We start from the raw sequence: 21186 nt of genomic DNA on the forward strand, positions 1-21186 counted from the left end.
TATAGAGACCAAGACAATTCTTGAGATTCAAGCTTTCAAGTGAAGAACATTTTGAAAATAAATTCACAAAAAATGTTGTTGATAGTCTGGCACACTCCAGTGAGAGGTTCTTTAGTGAGCTAAAGTTTTTGAACATTGAATCATTTAGATCACATGCAGCTAAGCTTAATGAATGGAGAGATTTATTTTCATATAGACATGATGGCATAACAAATGAAGCTGCTTGATTTGGTGGAAGACTTCCTTCCCAACCCAACCAGTAGAAGCTGAGATCAAGTTCCTTAACATTCCGATTTATGACAACCCTAATCATCTGTTCAATTTCGGAATAGAACTCATAAGGGCTAGAGAACGATAGTCGGAACCTCTCTACCTTGGGTTCCTTGTACTGCATCATCCATTTTCCGACGTAGTCGATGAAAGCCCTTTTCTGAGACTCTCTTTCATTACCTTGAAGGAGATGACCCTTCATGAAGGAACTCTCATTGAACTCTATATTTTTGCAGGAATGCCATACATTTCTCCATCGTTTGGAGAGTATGGATGTCTTCGCTGCTTCTTTAAAGGAAATAAAGGAAAGGATCAGGATAAGAATAGAGTCTGTAAGAAAATCAAACAAATCCATTTTTCCAGGCATAGCTGTAATGGATCTAACCCAAGAAAATGAAAAGAGTTGCAGGGAGATCGAGGACTAGTTTGAGGAGAGGCCAGGAGAGAAAGATTAGGATGAAAATGGATTGTTGATGGAACTTACAAGGAGTTGCAGGTGGGTATTTATAAGAATCTAAGAGAAAGGTTTTTGGACAACAGGCAAATACTAATTAGGGTTTTTCCACAGTACTTCTCGGGCAAGGCGCTCAGGCAGGAGTAAGGCCGTCATTGCACTGTGCCTTGTTTGTGCGCCGCTCAGGCCACTACAGGTAGACGCGTCGTAGAAGATCTGGATTAGTGTATTTTATGTCTGAAATGGAAAATCTCTATTTCTTCAAGTGTAGAGAAATCTTTTTCATTAATTGTAACGTTTATTATGAGGTTCTTGCCAGCTTTGTCTTGGCGCCTTTGAACGTAACGCACGCTCTAAGTTTTAGTCAAATACCAAACTGTGAACTCCCCACGAGATTTACCCTTTAGGAAGGTTATGTTTCTCTCAAATATTGACAATTGTATAAACAATTAGGAAAGAAATAAATACTTCACGCCAAGAATACAGACTACAAATACCATATTGAAACCGCCTTGTGCTTTACTGAAAAATGAAAAAAAAGGAGTAAAATCACAAGGGCTACATTGTATACTCTACAATTTTGATAAGATTATGCCAATATTCTTGATTCTTGGGGATAACGATTGGCTGTGAGCAGGGGTGAGGCAGTCTTTTCATGCCTCACCAAGTCCGGCATTGCACATGCAGCCCGGGCGGGATGTTGGACAGAATCCTTTTGGGTATGCTCATATTCAAGATTCTCTCCATTCCATCAGCAAGCTACTTGATACATTCTTCTTGCCCATATATTAGAAAATAATGTGTATAATGTATGAATGAGGTAAAATCGATGATTAAAAAAAAAAATACTATATTAAACGATTTAATTTTGTCAATAATCCCAAACAAATTCTGGCCAATGAACTAAAGTAAAAAATCCGGCATTAAAATATTTAATTTTATTGATGAGTAGTTTAGATTTTTGTTCTTGTGAAGGATCCTCTAATGTTCCACTAAAATTTAATCAGAACGATTAATCATAAATGAATTTGTTAAGTAACATGCATGCATACTTCAATCTTATACTAGTGTACTTCCAATAGCTGTGCGCAATAAAGCAAGAGTTATCCATTCTCGAACGACAAAGCACCGTCAGAGAAAAGCCCGTTAATGCATGTAACCCCAAGTCCCTAAAAATGATAAATGATGTCGCTAAATTTTGATGATTTTGTTAGGAACATTAATCATGAATGAATTTGTTAAGTTTCATGTACGTCAATCTTATACAAGTTTCTTGTACTTCAATCTTAAACGAGTGTACTTCCAATATTTGTGCAGTATAAATTAGGAGTAATTCGTTATGTAGAAGCTAGTAATGTATGTTCGACAAGATACATTGATAATCATGACTTTCGTTATGTATCTAAAGATCTAAGATGATTATTGCCTCACTAATAATGCATTTAAGAAAGCGTTTCTTCTAAGCATTAAAATTTTAGTTTAATGATGAGTAGTTTAGGCGCTCGATTAGTCCGAGGATCCCCTGATGTTCCACTAAAAGCGACACAAAATATCTTGCAACACGTGTGAATCATAAACCTCATGAAGTTTTCGATCGACAAAGCATCGCCAAAGAAAAACCCATTAATGCATATAACTCCAAGTCCCTAAAAATGATAAATGATGCCGCCGAATTTTAATGATTTTGTTAGGAGCATTAATCATGAATGAATTTGTTATGTTTCATATACATCATTCTTATACAACTTTCATTACTTCAATCTTATACAAGTGTACTTCCGATATTTGTCTGCCATAAAGTAGGAGTTATTCGCTATGTAGTAGCTAGTAATGTATGTTCGACAAGATACGTTGATATTCATGACCTTTAGTTATGTATATAAATACCTAATGATTATGGCCTCACTAGTAGTGCACTAAAGAAAACGCTTCTTCTAAGCGTTAAAAAATTCAATTTATTGATGAGTAGTTTAGACGTTCGATTTGTCTTGTCTAAGGATCCTCTAATGCTCCACTAAAAGCAACTCAGAATATCTTGCAACACGTGTGAGTACCATTCAGACATTACAATAAAAGCCCTCAACGGTGGTGGTAATTATCGTCGTTGTATGTCCAAAAACCACTATCACAGACATATAACGATTTTGCTTTGTTAATTATGGGATTAGAAAGAAAATTTGGAATTTCTCAATAACATGTTCATTCTTTGTAATTTCCTCTTTTTCTTTACCTTTCGGGTGCATGTTCATTATAAAGCTTTTCAACATAGATGCATAAGTAGATATTTTTCATATAGAATCTAGATTACGATTGATATAAAGAACCAAGTTTTCCTTTACCATGGGTGAAAGAAGAATCCACATAAGTAAATATTTTTCATATCTGATTCTTAGAAATGAGGACAAGATCCGATATGATGCAGGTATAGACAGGTTTGTGGTGGTGAAGTCTAATGTTAGAGATGGTGGGTGGAACCTAGGGCGCGTCAGGTAACTTATTGAACCTCCAGTGTGTTTGGGACTATCTGGGCTGCATTATTATTTCGAGTGATTTTGTAGCTGACTCCTATAAGAGATAAGAATGACAGGGCTAACCCAGCTAGCGCAATCACAACAAGATCTCATTCAAATGGAAAGTCTCAAGACCAACCCAAAGAGATCAGCTCCAAGGACGTTAGCTATGATCCAATCTTGAAAGGATAAGGAATTGATGATTGTACATGTTAGGAGAAAATGATGGCAAGAGATATATTTGTACATGGTAACTAAGATAATACAAAAACAAAAGGAAACATGTACAATCATTAGTTCCTTATCCTTTGGAGATTGGATCATAGCTAAGGTCCTTGGAGATGATCTCTTGGGATTGATCTTGAGACTTTACATTTAAATGAGATTTTGTTGTGATTGCGCTAGCTGGGTTAGTCGTGTCATTCTTATCTCTTATAACTCCTTTATTTGGAAAGGTGTTTCTTCTCCACAAGATCGACTTGGGACATTATCAGAAACCTTCACCCTAGATGCATTTTTTTAGTGGAAGTCTTGTTTATGTCTTCAGTTGCAATTGGTTTCAGTTTCTTGTCTTTTGTAACATTTTATTCTCGAGAATATACATACATCATTTTGAAATGGACATTTTTTTATTGTCTATTGTGTACACATTTGATTATTTGCCTACTTCAGATATTTGAGGCTATGTGGTATATTTGCCTCCTTTGGTATTTGAGGCCTTCAGTAAATACACACATTTTTTTTCACTAGTAGAGCCTCATTCAGTTTCGGAGACTTGTACTAGTGTGTTGGGACATTCAGACCCAGTCCCAATGAGTTTCCTTGTGTGAAGCGTTAGCGTTTATGTGATGCATATGGTTAATGAGACCTTCAGTATTTGTCTCATGAGGCTCATTCGGTTTCGAGTCTGGATCAATATGGACATTGGCATGTTGATCACTATTTCATGCAATTTTCATACCACATTTTCATATTGTTCAGCCCAAGTTAATGAGGTTATGAATACTTTGACGTGTTTGGTCCTATGTCGCCTTAGATGTGATGACCTGCACGGTTGGGTGTTTGTAATTTTCATTCAGACCAAGGCATTTGGTTTAAGGTGTACTCTACATCAACACTTTTGTTTGTGGCCACATTTAGTTTGTCTAAACCGGAGAGTCATTTTAAATCTAAAACTTGTGACATATGCTGCCCAAGTGGGAGTTGTAAGATTTCCATTAGGTGGGCAAGCATAATCCAATATTTGGTTTCTAAAACCAGCTTAGAGGTGTTAACTACGGTTGGAGTGAGCTTGATTCAATACTAGTAAGTGATCATTTGTATAGTATTGGGTCAGATTAAGTACACCTTAATGGTATGAAAATCAGGTTTTATGTGTGGACCTAAGGCATTAATCCTTTAATGGGAAAAGATGCACCAATTTGTGTTACAGGGTTGGTCTCTACCCTCACTCATATAAAGGGCTCATATTGTCCTATTAAGTCTTGAGCATAAGGAAAGATGAGAAGAGGGTAGACAAGGCAAACAAAAGGAGTTGTGAAGGGAACCAAAGGTTGTGGAACTTATCCACTTCAAACATGGATACAGGTATATCACCAAACCTCCTTGTTCTTGTTGATTGCATGCTCATTGATCTCCATGATTCGATTCCGCATTTAGTATACATTTATCGGAATATTTATGTTTGGACACCAATAGTTGGGCTCCCCTCTAAAATCATCATAGCATTTTGAAGCTCACTTATCTTGATAGTTTTTGTTTTTTCATCTATACATGGTAAGATCCTCCCTCTTTGTTTTCCATTATAGGTTAATCGAATCTCTTCTGGTTTCTGATCATTAGTTGGTTAAGTTTTCTTGAATAGTAGCTAATTTGCTAGTTGATTTCATTTTTGGTTTCATTAAAATCTCCTTAGTTTGTTTCTTGTTGGGATTTCTGAAGGTGTTGCAATGATGTCCTTGGATTATGCCCTCTCAGTGGGTTCTAGTACAGTTGGGATATCACCAGATCCCAGACCATTGTCAAGTTTTTCTGTTGACGATGTCTAATTCAACATAAAACTCAGGCATTACTGGCAATCCCTTTGCTTTACCTCCACTCCTGAAAATAAGATCTAATAGATCATTGTATCGGATAGTTGGATCATAGTCACTTACCATAAAAATGGCTGGTTGCGCGGTAGCACCAACTATGAGAAATCTACCGATCCACATGTAATATGTGAACAACGAAAGTTGTGTACCATAGTCATTAGCTAGATATGCATAAGGGGGCATCGAATACATATGGTGAGCTACAACAATAATAAAGAGCCTAATATAACTAGGTTAAGAGATAATTGAGCATGCCATGACGTTGTTAGGATCTCATAGAGGCCTTTATGACCTTAGTCATCACCCACTGAAGAACCGAACGTGAGGATTAAATTCTCTTACACTATTACCTTTCTTATGTCCAGAGGTGCAAAGCACTAGACAATCGAGATCTACTGCAGCTGCAGAGGTGGCAAAAAGTACCTGGTCTCTATGTCAAACAAATGAACGGAAAAAAAATTAGAATTTTAGATTGTAAATATAAAAGAGGGGAGAAAAATAGGGGTGTAAATGGATAATTGAAAATCCGAATTCGATCCGCATCCGTATTCGTTTAGGTGCATCCGTATTTGTTTAAAAAAAAAAAAAAAAAAAAAAAAAATACAAAAAAAAAAAAAACAAAAAACAAAAAAAAAAAAAAAAAAAAAAAAACACCTTTTTTTTTAAAAAACCACCCCCCCCGCCTCTATGTCAAACAAATGAACGGAAAAATGAGAGTTGAAGTTGAGCACATAAAATTAGGTTAAGGATGATGAAAATCCATAAAACGAACGGAGAACACGAGAAAACTACTACGTCTCTGTGAAACGAATAAAAGGAAAAGAATTTTACAATTTTAGATTGCAAAATTTCAGATTAAGTACAATCTGTAGGGAAAAAAGGTTAGAGCTTTCCCCAAATAAAGTACAATTAAAAAAGTTTTTCGGATATTCATTTAATGTGATTTTTGTCAAATCAATCTTTATTGTTGTCTAATTGAATACAAAAATAATGAAAAAAATATCTTAACGAAGACCAATAACATAAAAGAAAATAGCACAACACAGAAAAGCCAATTCTAATAATGAAAAGTAATGAAAAAAATATCTTAACAAAGAACAATAACATAAAAGAAAATAGCACAGAAAAGCCAATTCTTTCCGAGTGGTATTAAGGCTATGATATCCAAACATGCCTCTACATCATCTGCTTAGCTAAGAGAGCATCATTTTTAAAGGTTAAAATTTTGAATTACTTCTTTTCCCCGTTTTTAACAGCATATCAATCTGCTTTTATCCTTGAAAAAAAGGGGAAAAGGAATGATCTTTGAATGGTTTGTTAATTACTTCCTAATACTTTCCAAAGATAGGTTGTGGAGGAATTTATCTATCTATCAGGCTTGGAATAAGAGTTAAGATCAAGATGAATGACAAATAGGTGAGAGAAGGAGTTGGATATATAAGATGTTAAAGGAGTTCATCATCAAAGTCATTATTTCAATTATTCCAATTCTGGTAAGGTAAGCTGGTGATGATAGCTTTGATGCATTAGAAAAATATCTTGAGGATGAATGTTGTACCTAATTTTATTCTTTGAAAATCGAAGAAGGGGCTACTGAGCAAGGACAACTGGTGAAATTGGTTATTTTGTATGGTGGGTCCCAATTTGGAGCAGTAGATTTACTTTTTTAGAATTTTGACCTTTCAGGGAAGGAGGGAGGCCAAGGAAGGAAGGAACGAAGAGCCGAACAACTCCTCTAGCTAGACATTTACTAAGCATGAGGTTCAGGTGCATATCAAAATGATGATTTATTTTCATCACAAGATAAGCATTCCTAGAACTGATCCTTGTTCACTTCATTTAATATGAGATGGTTAATAAATACCGCAATATTATCTTTTACATATCATGGAAGTCTATGGATGTAGGATTACGCAGGATTACATTGAGACATGGGAGGAAACCAATAAGAAGGTAAATAATTGAGTACTAATTATTAATTATTTATCATAGGTTTTGCCAAAAGCTCAATTCTAATAATTGTATTATATTTTTCAATATGGTTCATTTCACGGGTGTTTCATAAAGCAAAAAAAGGAATGGCAGTAAATCTCTACTAACATATAGTTATTTGTTTTTTACCATTAAATTTTTAGCCTAAAATCAACTTAGAGTAAACAATAAGAAGAAAACCCCAGATCTAATAGTCATTGGGTGGGTAAAGTGAGATGGTGGCTCTGTGTCGTGTTCTCTCTTTTCTCTTCTTTCTGAAATGATTCATGATTTGGAAAAATCTTATTGTATATCATATAAGGTTATGTAATTCGATCAATGGACGACATTTGTTGATGCTAATTCAGCGAATAGGATTCAACCAGACCACATATATGCTTAGCTGATCTTGACAAGAAAACTTTTTGTCATATAATATAGGGTTAAATACGCATACCCCCTAAAATACACTCAATATTCCTCGTACCTCCTAAGGTTCTGACAATTCCACGTATCACCCCTGAAAATTCCACGTACCACCCCTATTTTACCCCCTAAAACCATTTAAATCCAAAGTGCTAAAAATGACCAAACTACCCTCTCTTTTATCTTTTCTAAAATTTGAAAAGACCTAATTACCGTGACCTATTTGTTAAAATTTAAAAAGACAAAAATACCCTCATCTTCCCCAAATCATCATCTTCTTTTACAATGTAGATCTTGACAAGAAAACTTTTTGTCATATAATATAGGGTTAAATACGCATACCCCTAAAATACACTCAATATTCCTCGTACCTCTAAGGTTCTCGACAATTCCACGTATCACCCCGAAAATTCCACGTACCACCCCTATTTTACCCCTAAAACCATTTAAATCCAAAGTGCTAAAAATGACCAAACTACCCTCTCTTTTATCTTTTCTAAAATTTGAAAAGACCTAATTACCGTGACCTATTTGTTAAAATTTAAAAAGACAAAAATACCCTCATCTTCCCCAAATCATCATCTTCTTTTACAATGTAGATCTTGACAAGAAAACTTTTGTCATATAATATAGGGTTAAATACGCATACCCCCTAAAATACACTCAATATTCCTCGTACCTCTAAGGTTCTGACAATTCCACGTATCACCCCTGAAAATTCCACGTACCACCCCTATTTTACCCCCTAAAACCATTTAAATCCAAAGTGCTAAAAATGATCAAACTACCCTTTCTTCTATCTTTTCCAAAATTTGAAAAGACCTAATTACCGTGATCTATTTGTTAAAATTTAAAAAGACAAAAATACCCTCATCTTCCCCAAATCATCATCTTCTTTTACAATGTAGATACCCAATACTACCACAACCATCACCACCACCACCACCACCACCATTAACACTATCACCACCGGATTTATCCCTTGCGTTCTTCCACCCACTTCTCCATCCTCACCGTCGGCCCGTGGAACCGTTAAAATCACTCTAGGTAATTCTACATGAAATTCAATGCTAAGATATTATTCCACGAATATAGTATAGGCTGCAAGTGAGTCTGAGACTCTGAAAGCCTTGCTACGCTAATGGGTACAGGTTACTGATACGTATTATTTGGTTCGAGGTTGATTTTTATTTGATACATTCAGTTACTTGATTCCTTTTGACGGATAATACTTTCAGTTTTTCTCATCAATTGCATCAGATATTTATTTTTTACAGAGAACAATCTTGGTACATTTGGGTTCTTGTGGATGATTCCTGATCTAGAGCAAGTGTAAAAAATGGAATAAATTTATAAATGGATTTCATTGGAATTACATTTATAAACAAGGGTTTTTTACAAATGCCCCCCTGAACTAAAGCTTGAGCTCTTCTCCAGTGGCAGATTCACAACTATAGTCTCCAGCAGCAATCTCTGCTCTGTCTCCAAAGCTATAGATGTTGTGGTTGATTTCCTATTGAAAAGAGAAAGGCCTGGAATGGATTTCTTGGCATACGATATTAGAGAGCTCTTGATGATTCCCAGGCTTAGATCTTGATTTTTCATGGCAGAAATCAGTCGCTTGTAGATCGGCAAGCTAAGAACACCTAGATCTTCAAACCAGGGGTTGGCACTGGTGTTTTTAGTTTGGTTCTTCCCGCGCTTTCCAGTATCGATCCCATTCCAAAGGATCTGATTGGAAGCCTTGGCTGTGGTTATCCCTTCGTTCATCGGCCAATCAAACAATGAGGGATCTGTAGAGGAAGCTCTCGAAGCGATTGAGTCGATGCACCTTTGCGGAATGTTGAGGGTATCTGCGAGAGGCATGAGTGCTTCACAGGATTTCAAGGTCTTAATGGATTCTTTGATGTTTCTGAGAACTGATTGGGTTAAGAAACTTTCAGTTTTGAGAAATAGAACAGCCTGGTGGGGCTTCACGATGGTGATGGTGTTAATGGTGGGTGGTGGTGGTGGTGGTATTGGTATTGGGTATCTACATTGTAAAAGAAGATGATGATTTGGGGAAGATGAGGGCATTTTTGTCTTTTTAAATTTTAGAAAAGAAAGAAGAAAGGGTAGTTTGGTTATTTTTAGCATTTTGGACATATATGGCTTCAGGGGTAAGTAGGGTTGGTATGTGAAATTTTCAGGGGTGGTACGTGGAATTGTCAGAACCTTAGGGAGGTACGAGGAATATTGGGTGGATTTTAGGGGTACGCGTATTTAACCCTATAATATATGGGAAAATCTTGTCCTAACCAATATTGGTAACAAAAAGATTGTAATATTTTTTTTACCCTCATAGTATAAGACACTTCTTTTTTCTATAAGGGTAAATCATGTCATTTCACATGGATAATGACAACTACTTTAAAATGACATAATGATATATCACTTTCAACTTATTTTGCAAATAGGGTAAAGCTGATTGTAACCAACCCGGTTATAACAGATTTTGTAACCACATTTTTATACCCTTGCCCAAAGGAGAGTACAATATTTTGAGATGGGGATTGTTTTGTAATTGGACTTAAAAGATTGGGACCACTTATAAAAAGTTAGACTCCATATCAAAATAGAAACAAGGTTAGTTATGTAACTTTAAATTTGCAATTGCTAAAGCCAATCCGAGTCTTTTCTCTTCCCCCTCTTTCTCAACCTTCTTCTCCGAAGTCAGCACCTCTGCAACTACAATGTTTCAGATGTGTTATCTTGAGATCCTTCAATCTCACGAAACTCACAATCCTCAAAGTAATGGCTGCGCAATGGATCGGAAGAGGGTGAGGAAGCCCAACCCTGTTGGTCGGTGTGAAAGTTGCCCCAACCTCCTCCTGCCAGCATCTTGCACCATGGCAGACCGGCATTGCATCAAGCCAACAACCCAACAAGTTCATGGCTCCCTCTCCGTACATCATTGACACCGACACCACTGCCCCCGCCCCCTTCATCTCTCTCCTCGCAGCCCCAACTCTGTCGCCACTGGTCCTCTCCTGCTCCTTCCCGTTTGGTCTCAACTTCTTGAAAGCAAGAAGAATGCCATGAAAAAGTTCTACATTTATCTAAACAAAATAGACACAAATCATGTCATAGAAAGGATTCACTTGCAGCAAAATCGATCGATCAACCATTCATCTCTATTTTCCCTATTTGAAACCCTCTAACTCTGATTTTCTACCTGATTTGTGTGAAAATCATTCTTCAGAGTCCCTTGATTTCTCCAAAATTCTTTGACAAACATCTCTTATGAGTTCATTGGATACTGTGGAAAGATTAATGGGCTCAATTGAATTTTCAGTAAGAACTAGTTGTCTTACCTTTTCCTTACTATTGGTGGTTTTAGTGAGTTGCAATACTTGGACTTGTCTTTTAAATCATTAATTGGAAATATTGATTCTTAATTAAATGGCTTAATTGGAATAAGAAGCATGAATTTGAGCTACAGCCGGTTCACTGGCTCTGTTCCTATCCAACTTGGTAAAGCAATGGTTTTGAAGTCCACACATCTAGTTTTCTTTGATCTCAGTATTGATCGGATTTCTAGGTCTATTCTTGATAGGATAGGACATCTCTCCAAGTTGAAGACCCTCCTCTCATCAAATTATCTTAGTGGAGGAATTCTTGAGTCTTTCAAGGATTGAGACACTATCTTGGTTCTCTGGTTATCCGAACGGCAAGAGAGAGAGAGAGAGAGAGAGAGAGAGAGAGAGAGAGAGAGAGAGAGAGAGAGAGAGAGAGAGGGGGGGGAGATCAGACTTGTGGGCCCTGTCCATCGCCGGTGTTTCAAACAAGAGAGAAATTGAAAGAGAGGACGAAAGATAGGGTTGGTTGGGGTGCATAATTCTTTTTTCACCCTTTACATTAAGGAATCTTAGTTATTTCAGCCACTTGACATTATTATATGTGAAATTACCCCATTTACCCATGTGTTAAAAGTGAAGTCAGTTATGTTGAGGGGCTTATGAAGTCCAGTTACAAAGTCTGTTTGTAACCTTCTTGGTTACAAACAAACGCACCCTTGGAAATATTGTTTTACCCGTGACTTATATAACTTTTGTGAATAAAATAAGGGTGTTAAAATTGGGTCCCATCCGAATCAACCTAACAAAACCAAAATGGCCGGAACCAACTGCATCGAGGCCTTATTGGGCCGGCTTCATATTGGGGTATTCCGACCCCAAAACTGAACCAAACTGTCTCCAAAATCGATAGAGCCCAATATCAAAACAGGCTCAAAACCTGGACCGAAACCAAAACCAAATCAATAAATCCCGGTAATTAAGAAACTAATTACAGTCCGAAACCAAATCGATAAACCCCGATAAGAAACTAATTACAGTCTGAAACCAAACCGAATCGAAACTGAACTTCCCTTATTGGTTTGGTTTGGGATTTACCATTCCCATACCAAAACTGACTCAACCCAAATCGAGCCATGATTATGAGATGGACTAACAATAAAAATTCAAAACGACTCCTAATTTCTAACCAACACGACTAGGACTAGTATTCACTCCTAAATTCACAAGGAAACATCATCGCAGTTCAAGATCTTTTTCTCTTGGTCTTTGGTACTGCATCTTTCAGTCTGAACATCTTTTGTGGAAAATAATAAGTTGTTAACATTACAAAAGTACTCATTATTGTTGTTTATGCCCTGAAAGGTTACCCATAACAAAATGGATAGTAGTTATAGTTGCTTGGCTATAACTACTGCATAGAGAAATGGCCTGTAACTAAGATGAGCAATAGAATATAAATATTGTGTCTGTTGTTCTAAGCTATTTGTAGTTTTATCAGTAATATGTATACATATTGAATTTGCTTATTATTTTACAATATTATTTACACACAATATTTTCAAGTAACACATTGTTATGGCCATGTAATCGGATTCAAAGAGTATTGTTTCATCCTACGAAGAAAATGCATGACAAGGATCGATGTCCGTGGACTCGGCTACTCCCACTGGAGTTGGGATTTCTGATGGTGTCACAATGATGTCCTTGGATTCTACGCCCTTTGTACATTGTGGCCTTTTGGCGCAGTGGGTGTAGAACTCAGGATTTAATGGCAATCTCACTTTAACCTCCCTTCCTATAAATAGGAATCAGTCACCACTCTGTGAAGAACTGTGAAGATCAAATTTTGTTTCTCACGGTGTAGGAACACAATTACCTTTCTTTCTTGTGTCAAGAGGAGCAAGCTAGGAGACTGTCGACTTCTGTTGTAGCTGCCCAGACGGAAGAAAGTACCAAGGCTCTGTGTCAAACAAATGAAAGAAAATGAATTTCAAAATTTCAGATTGTAAAATTTCAGCTAATTAAAGTACAATCTGTACGAAAAAAAGTTTAGAGCTGTCCCCAAATAAAGTGCAAATAAAATTAAAATGAGTGTTGTAATGCTCACCGCCGGACTCTGCTTTCACAATGTTTTCATCAAAAGATTCCACAATTCAGAGCAAATACTTTAAAATCTTTTTTGAATATCCATTTAAGCTGATCTTTGTCTAATTAATCTCTACTGCTGTTTAATTGAATACAAAATAATGAAAAGTAATGAAAAAATATCTTAAGGAAGACCAATAACATGAAGAGAAAATAGCACAATACAAAAAAGCCAATTCTTTCCAAGTGGTATTTAGGCTATGTTATCCATAACATGCCTCTACATCATTACAAAGTACTCATAGTTCTTGTCTATGCCCTGAAAGGTTACCCATAATAGAATGGATTGTAGTTATAGTTACTTGGCTGTTCAGTGTGGGCTTAGTTCAATCTATAGACTTTTAAGTCTTGTGTCTCATGTCTCTTTTTTTTATATTTTTGAAAATCGTAGTGCTATATGATTTTATTATGAAAGAATTAGTTAAGATGATATATAGTTCAGTAAAGATGGGTAAGAGAGACAAATGGTCAGTAACTAAGATGAGCAATAGAGTATATTATTTATTATATATATATATATATATAATTAGTTCACATAATTATAAAGTACTTGAATCCTGAATAATACGCACATTTAATTCAAATAAAACATTGAGATGCCCCTCTTCAATTCCATGTGGAGTTTTTTTTATGGGTCTAATCCACGAGCAGCGTACCACTGAAGATTACGAAACTGTTCTTCCGAATGCACAATATACGAAAAAAATTTCAGAGATATGAAAACTGAGGACATAAGTCTATCAATAAACTATATATTACCACCCGAGAAATCCAAACCAATCAAAACAAGCATAACAAAGAAAAAAATGGTCGAAATTCAGATCACCCATTGAAATTTGAAAATACTCAGATCACCCCCTGCATTAGAGCCCTATACTCAAATTAGACCCTACCGTTAGTTAACTGATGAAGTCAGCTAGTTAAATTTTTTGAAAACCCTAAACTACCCTTGAGAAGAGTATAATTTCTATTTTACCCTTAGATCTAAAAACCTAACATGTACTCTTTTTTTTTTTTTTTTTCTTAATTAAAATAAGGAATCAGAGAGGGAATATTCCCTCTCCTTCCCAAATGTAGAGTTACTATTTTACCCTTGAACCTAAAACCCCAAATATCCATCTTCTTCCTCACATGACCTGCAACTTATAGGGTTTCAAAATTGCTGGTACAAACCTACAAATCGCGATTAACCGGAGTGGCCACCTGCCTACAACTCCCGATGAAGGGATAAACTCATACGGTGACCAGTATGCCAGCGAAGGATACCGGAAAAAAACCCTTGCGACTTACAGGGGTTTCAAAAACCCTTGCGGTTTACCGGAGTGGCCACCTGCTCTCTCTCTCGTAACTCTCAGAGACGACTGCAGCGGTGGCGGTGGTTCAAGTCTTGTTTAATCGTAGCACCTAAGCTGCCTCTATTCGATTTACAAATCCATCAACCAATAAAACCCTAAAATCAAAACATGGGCTAAAAAACAAAATCAGTAAGATCTGAATCCAATAAGATGAATTGATAATCGCTCGTTGGATGTTCCGTTGCTAGTTCTCTGTTCGCTGCCGACACTCCCTGTTAATTTCATGGGCAACACTGTGGAGGATTCGGTTGTTGACAGACGCATTGAGACTGTGAATTTGGTCGACTCTGGGTTCTCTCCTGACTCCAGTGGACTTCGAAACAACTACTAGTGGATAGTGATGCAAATGCTTCCATGGACTGGGAAGGTTTTGATACTCTCACTCCTGCAACACCCCATGTGGGACTCAACGTAGGCTGTTTTTCTGAGTTACTGGCTGAACCCCCTCTGGAACCCACCAGTTTAATCTCTGCTGCACCCTCTGTTGCTTGACCCACTTCATCCACCGCGGCCTCAAGTGATGATTCATTTATTCATGCCCTACTAATAAAACCACCACCCCCACACTTTTGAATTCCGCCTTTGATTTTTTTTCATTTTTTTAAAATCCTTTTTGGGATTTCTTTGTTTCTTCTTTAATTTTATCTTGTTAGCTTTTGAATTCAGAATTCATTCTCTGTAATCGAATGGTCATCTCGCAGTGACTTCGCCTGAGAAACCCACCTCCGGGAGTTACAAGAGAGAGATAGAAGAGAGATGGAGCGTATAGAACATAACCATTGAAGATGCAGGTTGGTCGAACATGGAGAAGGAGAAGATATGGTTCCGATGCCGGTGCTGGAGAAGGTGAAACGCTTTAGTTCTTCATCCCACTTGATTTTGGGATTAAAATTGTCTTTTCAATTTACAAGGGTAAAATAGTCCTTTTACACCAATAACTAACAGCAGACTAACAGCGTTAGCGTAGAAGGGGTGATCTGAGTATTTTCAAATTTCAAGGGGTGGTCTGAGTTTCGACCCATTTTCAGAGGGTGTTTCGTAAATTTCCCAAAAAAATAACACAAAAAATGATGGATATCTGATCAATAGTTTTATTGGATGTTTTTGAAAATACTTAACATCATCATTAGTTTAATAACTAAATTAAAAGGTAGAAGAACATTAAAAGTAGTACGTTGAGTAAGGAATATTTCTTTTTTCTTCATATTTTTTTTTATTGGATGAATAAGGATTAATTCCATAAACAAGACTTCATATTGAAAAATTAGTTATTATATTGTCCATAATTTTGATATACACCACATACACATAGTTTGGGGATGTAGATAATTAGGGTTGTTATTGAGAGTTTATGGCTATTAAATTAGAGAGGAGATCTACATTTGCTTTCGTTTTCTCAGAAGGTTCACAATGAAGTCAAGGTTTTTCCTACAAATGATAATGTTCTTCCTTTCTTTCTATTGAGAGACGGATCATTGGAGATGATCCACCTTCCTTTCTCGATCTAAATGGATCTAGAGTTCTTTCAACTCAGTAAGCTTTGAACCTTTTTAATGGATCTTAATTGAAGGTTACAAGACTGTTTTGGTTTCCTATCACCAGTCCAGTTATATACATACTTAATGAGGCGTTGTTCTTTGTGCCGCAGCGCAGGCTGCATCCACGCACATGGGGGTGGGCGCAATGACCACCCTGTCCCCCTGAGTGGCAGACCCATGTGCCTGGGCGCAGCCTATGCTGCGGCATAGAAAACATTCTCCCATACTTAATAATGTCGGCCCCCATAAGTTTACTTCCAGACTCTAGGGATACAGTTGAACTTGGAGATCTTCTGTTACGTGTATGGGTTGTTAGTTATCTCTTGCATTACATAGATTATGGCGTGGGTTATTAGGGTGTGAACATGAGTATTAAGTTGTAGGCTGAAGTAGTGCAACGTGTATGGGTCTCTTTATTTGAACATGGTAGCAGTTATGTTAGTGGGTGTAGGCATATGGAGTGTCATGGTATTAGTGGGCTCTTGTAGTAGTAGTTTTCTTAACTGTTTGTACTCCTTAAGTAGCATACTAGTAGGAGTTCGGTTCCACTGCACGTACCAATAGGTGAACGTACATGTATGGAAACAACATTAAAATGTGATTGGCTCTCACATGTACGTTCACTTGTTGGTACGTGCAGATGAAGGACTTTTGAACTACTAAATCTACTTGCCTAGAAGAGGCAGGGCTTCCTCGATAGAGCTCAACCCCCTACTTTTCCTCTTAAACTATCGTTTTCCTTCTAATCCATTTACCTTTCAGTTTATTATCACCATAGGTAGGAAGAATGTACCGTGTACATACCATCTTCGAGAATGAATCATTTGCACATACCGACAAGTAAATGTACATATCAGAGCCAATTACATTTTAATTTTGTTTCCATAAAAACCCCGCCTCCCCTTGTTAATGGTAAAAATAGGACAGATGGTTGACTCTCACATATACGTTCACCTTTTGGTACGTGCGGAGGCCGAACTCACCATCTTCTTGCCTTGGTTTATTGGATTTAGATCTTCTACAACCTAGTAGATAGCAGCAATCATCTGCCTAGCCCTCTGAGACCGGCACATGGATTTAGGGGCATCTAACGGTTAAGTTCAAACTGATTTGCTTTAATGAGTGGATGCTACTAAACCGGTGACCAACCCAAATATCTGGGCAACCCGTTTTGGTTCGATAGCATGAACCAACTCCACCTGTAGGTAAATCCCCAAATCACATCGAACTCATCGCTCTGCAATCACCGGCTTCTTCTTCTCCGTCGAACTCGTCACCACGAGCCAAATCGTGGCCGACTTCTTCTTCTCCGTCAAGATCTAAAATACGAAGGCTAATGCCCACATTTAAATCGAGTCTGTCTATCTAAATCCTGAAAAACAAAAGCTGGAATGAGAAAGGCGTCTTCTTCCTCCGTCACTCTGCAACTCTGTGTGTACTACCGTGTCTCCGTTTCTCCTTGTGAAGAATCCTTCGGGTTGAAATCTTTTGTGATGCATCAAATACTGGGTTTAAAGCCACACACACTCACAATGCACGAATCCTTGATTTAGAGTTCACGAGGGCTACAATTTCATATACAAAATGTAATTGTTTGGTTTCTTTTTGGGTTTTTTTTTGTTTGAGTTTAGTGAAGTTGTGATTTATCTATCTGTAATAAAAGAATAGTTGGTTTTTTTCAATTATTTCAACAAGAAGTTACTCAATTGAGCCAAAATTTTCTATTCGATTTGGCCATACAGAGAAGTCCCTTTTTTTTTAATGGAAATTCTGGAATTGATGAACTTCACAGATAAGTGTCTCCAATAGACAAACTCACATAATCCAGTGCTTGAAACTCCCTTAACTTTTGTGACAAGGACATCCATATCCCCATTAAAAAAAAAACCAATAGCTTGCATTTGTGATTTTAGAAGTGGAATTGTTGCAGAGGTTATGAGGCTAGAATAAAGGCATGGAGGATGAAGCAGATGACAGTGTATGGAACCATTATGCTAGATGGTTGCTATTCAGTCATGAGCAGGGCTTTCAAAGCCAAAATTCCAATTCTAGACAAAATCGATCAGAATCGAGCCAGGAGCTGCCGGAATCCGCCATGATGGGGCGTAATCCTAGAAAAGCTGTAGGGAGAGACCAATTTTAATTGCCCAATCAGATTCAGTTTTTCAGTACCTTGTTCATGAGTTATTCTTCTACCTTTGTCTTGCAGAGCTCGGCGGAGAAGAAGAAGAAGCTGGAATGGATTTGGCTCGTGGATGACGAGTTCAACGGAGAAAAAGAAGCCGGTGGTTGCAGAGCGACGAGGTCGATTTAGGGCTGGTATGTGATTTGGAATTTACCTATAGTGTGGGTTGGTTCATGTAATCGAACCAAAGCGGGTTGCTCAGATGTTTGGGTTGGTCACCGGTTTAGTGGCATCCACTCATTAAAGTCGGGCAATTTGAACTTAACCGTTAGAAGCTCTTAAATCCACATGGCTCTCTCAGAGGGCTGGGGCAGGACGATGGCTGCTATTTGGTAGGCCGTAGAAGATCTGAATCCATACCGAGGGATGTGGGAAGGGTCATAGTGTACGTAGCCTTATCCCTGGGGAGAGTTAGTTTCCAAAGACTTGAACTCGTGACCACTTGGTCACAATGAAGCAACCTTACAATTGGAAGGAAATTTTGCTATAGTTAAAGGTTGTGGGGATTTAGTTGGTGGGGCCAATGGAGGTCTGTCCACCTTATTTAGGCTGCTGCCATGGTTTTGTAATGCAAATTCCCTTGTGAATAATAAAAGGGAAAAGTTGGTATGCTAGTGGTATACCATATGCTTGCACCCTATGTGTTTCTCTCTCTTCCTTCCCCCCCCCCCGCTCCCCCTCCCCCTCCCCCTCCCCTAAAAGTTAAGAGAGTCATTTCAAAGAGGGGAAGAGAACACTGCTAGGCTGCATAGCATACGTTAGCACTTCTTTGTGTTTATCTCTCCTACCTCCTAAGAAATGATATAGCTATTATTCTGTCCCTATTATGGGAGGAGAGACATGGAGATAAGAGGTGCTAGCATACACTACGTAGCCGGACAATGAGCATCAAACACCTATTAGGTTTTCTTCCATGAAGAAGTTAAGTTTAATGGGGAAAAGAATACTACCCGGCCGTGCACCCCTATGCCCAGACTTAGTGTGTGGTGAAATAAACCCCCTATCATCGGCCCGCGCGTTGATGAGGGAAACAAGTGACCAGACAACGACCCCTCTCCCCAGTTTAATATACTAGACTAAGTTTTGTAATGTGCTCTAGCTTCCATGGCTAGCTTATGTGCTAGGTCGACTTGTTCCCTACTCAAATACTTAATGTAAATAGTTCAAGAACTTAAATAATCTCATCATATAAAAGATTAAAGCATAGCCAAAGCCAATCCAAAAAGTCTTCAGTAAAAAGTTATGAGAACCTCTCAATTCCAAAACCCCTCATAGATTATTAAAAAAAAAAAACAAAAGCCGTACCCAGTGTGCCAAGCTCCTGCATTTTGCAGGGTCTAGGAAAGGTCAAATGTACGCAGCTTTACCCCTGTTTCTAGAGAGGCTGTTTCCAAGACTTGAACCCATGACCAAGCATTCAACAAGTGAACACTTGACCAACGTGCTAAGCACGACCCTCATAGAGTATAGATCTTCAAAATAAGTGATTGGGTTCCAAGAATTTCTCAAGTAGAGAAGTTTTTCCTAGCCTTCCAAGTTTGATTTATTTTCATTAGACCTTCATCTAATGTGAATTAAATGTTATAACTGCTATAATTTTAATAGCCAAATGAAAGCTGTGCAGATTAACGTATGTGATTAATAATTAGGAAATTTCGAGTATTAATTGAAATTTATGTTATATTTTTACATAAATTAAGAGATAAATGAAGGTTGTGCAGGAAGGAAGTATATATGTGAGAACTAATAAGTTTCTGAATAATTATGAAACGACCATATATATATAGAGAGAGAGCGAGAGAGTTTGCCATATAAATTAATTCACTCCATCTCTTCTTCTCTTGCTAAACACATCTGTGGTTGAGACTACAATGGCGAGGATCGATAATATTGTGTTGTTGAAGTGGGTAGTGTCCTTAGCATTTGCTTTGTTGTTATTAAGTCCGAAGCAAGCATTTTGTGAGAAGCAGGATTGGGTGTCAAGGAAACTATTAGATCAACCGCCCACCGAAACACCTGCAAATAGTTTGGAGCAATCACAGCATGATCGCATAGAAGCAATAGTGTCTTCACTCACAAAGTGGCAAAAAATTATCCAGCATGCTCTTGGGAGGGCAAAAGAATTAAATCCTAATCTTATTGTACCAAGAGAATTGAGTAGACAAGAACTAGAAGTAATAGCGCTTGAAATCATAAGGGGGAAGAAAATAGGTCTAAATGAGTGGGGGTATGAGATTCCACCAACAGATTCCTTGAATATTCGACACAAACCACATAACACTTAATTACCATTGCGATGTATTAGTTATTATCAATAAGAAATAATAAAAAGCATTCTTCTTTACAATTAATAAACAATGAATGCATGCTAGCTCTCTCTCTCTCTCATTGGTCAAAATGGTAATTAAGTTCATTGTGAACAATATTTAATTTCTACGTGGTAGATGTTTGTATGGTGTCTGTCTTCCATTATGTCTTCATTAATATCTACTAACTATAATAAGAGAATGACAAAGAAAAAGGGGGTAAATTATATTTGAGGTATCTATTGTTTTTGTTTAAGGAAATTACATTTAAAGTATCTAACATTTTAAAAACTATGTTTGAGATTCCAAATAGAAGATATGGATAAATGACACCAAAGGTACCTAACGTTTTAAGAAATTGTACCCAAGGTATTTAAGGTTTCTTTTCACATTTGATGTTTGGGATACCAAAACCCTATGAGAGGGTATAGGAAACACCACAAAGTAGAGATCTCTACTTAGTCGCATGGTCTCTATACAAGCATTTGGGCCAATGAAGGAACACAGCTGGATATCTACCTAGGGGGCAGAGGCATCATTTCATGGTGCCTTGTGAGAGGGCGTAACACCACCAAGTGAATAAAAAAAGGGAAAG

The 21186-nt window shown here is 37.4% G+C and overlaps 1 protein-coding gene across 1 annotated transcript; it reads right to left on the reverse strand.

Annotated features, from left to right (window-relative positions):
* Positions 1–9119: 9119 nt before the first annotated feature.
* LOC122640325 (BTB/POZ domain-containing protein At5g66560-like) lies at positions 9120–11001 on the reverse strand. The gene is made up of 3 exons (XM_043833485.1): positions 10939–11001; positions 10423–10822; positions 9120–9643 (listed from the first exon to the last, which is right to left on the reverse strand). Exons 1-3 carry the CDS (start codon positions 10999–11001, stop codon positions 9120–9122), a joined length of 987 nt encoding a protein of 328 aa, XP_043689420.1.
* Between the last annotated feature and the right edge of the window lie 10185 nt (positions 11002–21186).

Source organism: Telopea speciosissima, chromosome 9, assembly GCF_018873765.1.
Source record: "Telopea speciosissima isolate NSW1024214 ecotype Mountain lineage chromosome 9, Tspe_v1, whole genome shotgun sequence".
Lineage (NCBI taxonomy): Eukaryota > Viridiplantae > Streptophyta > Magnoliopsida > Proteales > Proteaceae > Telopea > Telopea speciosissima.

Bases quoted from the DNA above. Each gene is read 5' to 3' on its own strand.
- LOC122640325 (XM_043833485.1), bottom strand. From the start codon at position 11,001: ATGTTTGTCAAAGAATTTTGGAGAAATCAAGGGACTCTGAAGAATGAT. The intron at 10,823-10,938 runs GTAGAAAATCAG...TATTTTGTTTAG, and splicing joins ATGATTTTCACACAAATCAG to ATAAATGTAGAACTTTTTCA. The intron at 9,644-10,422 runs GTTGAGAAAGAG...TAACCCAATCAG, and splicing joins TGCTGACTTCGGAGAAGAAG to TTCTCAGAAACATCAAAGAA.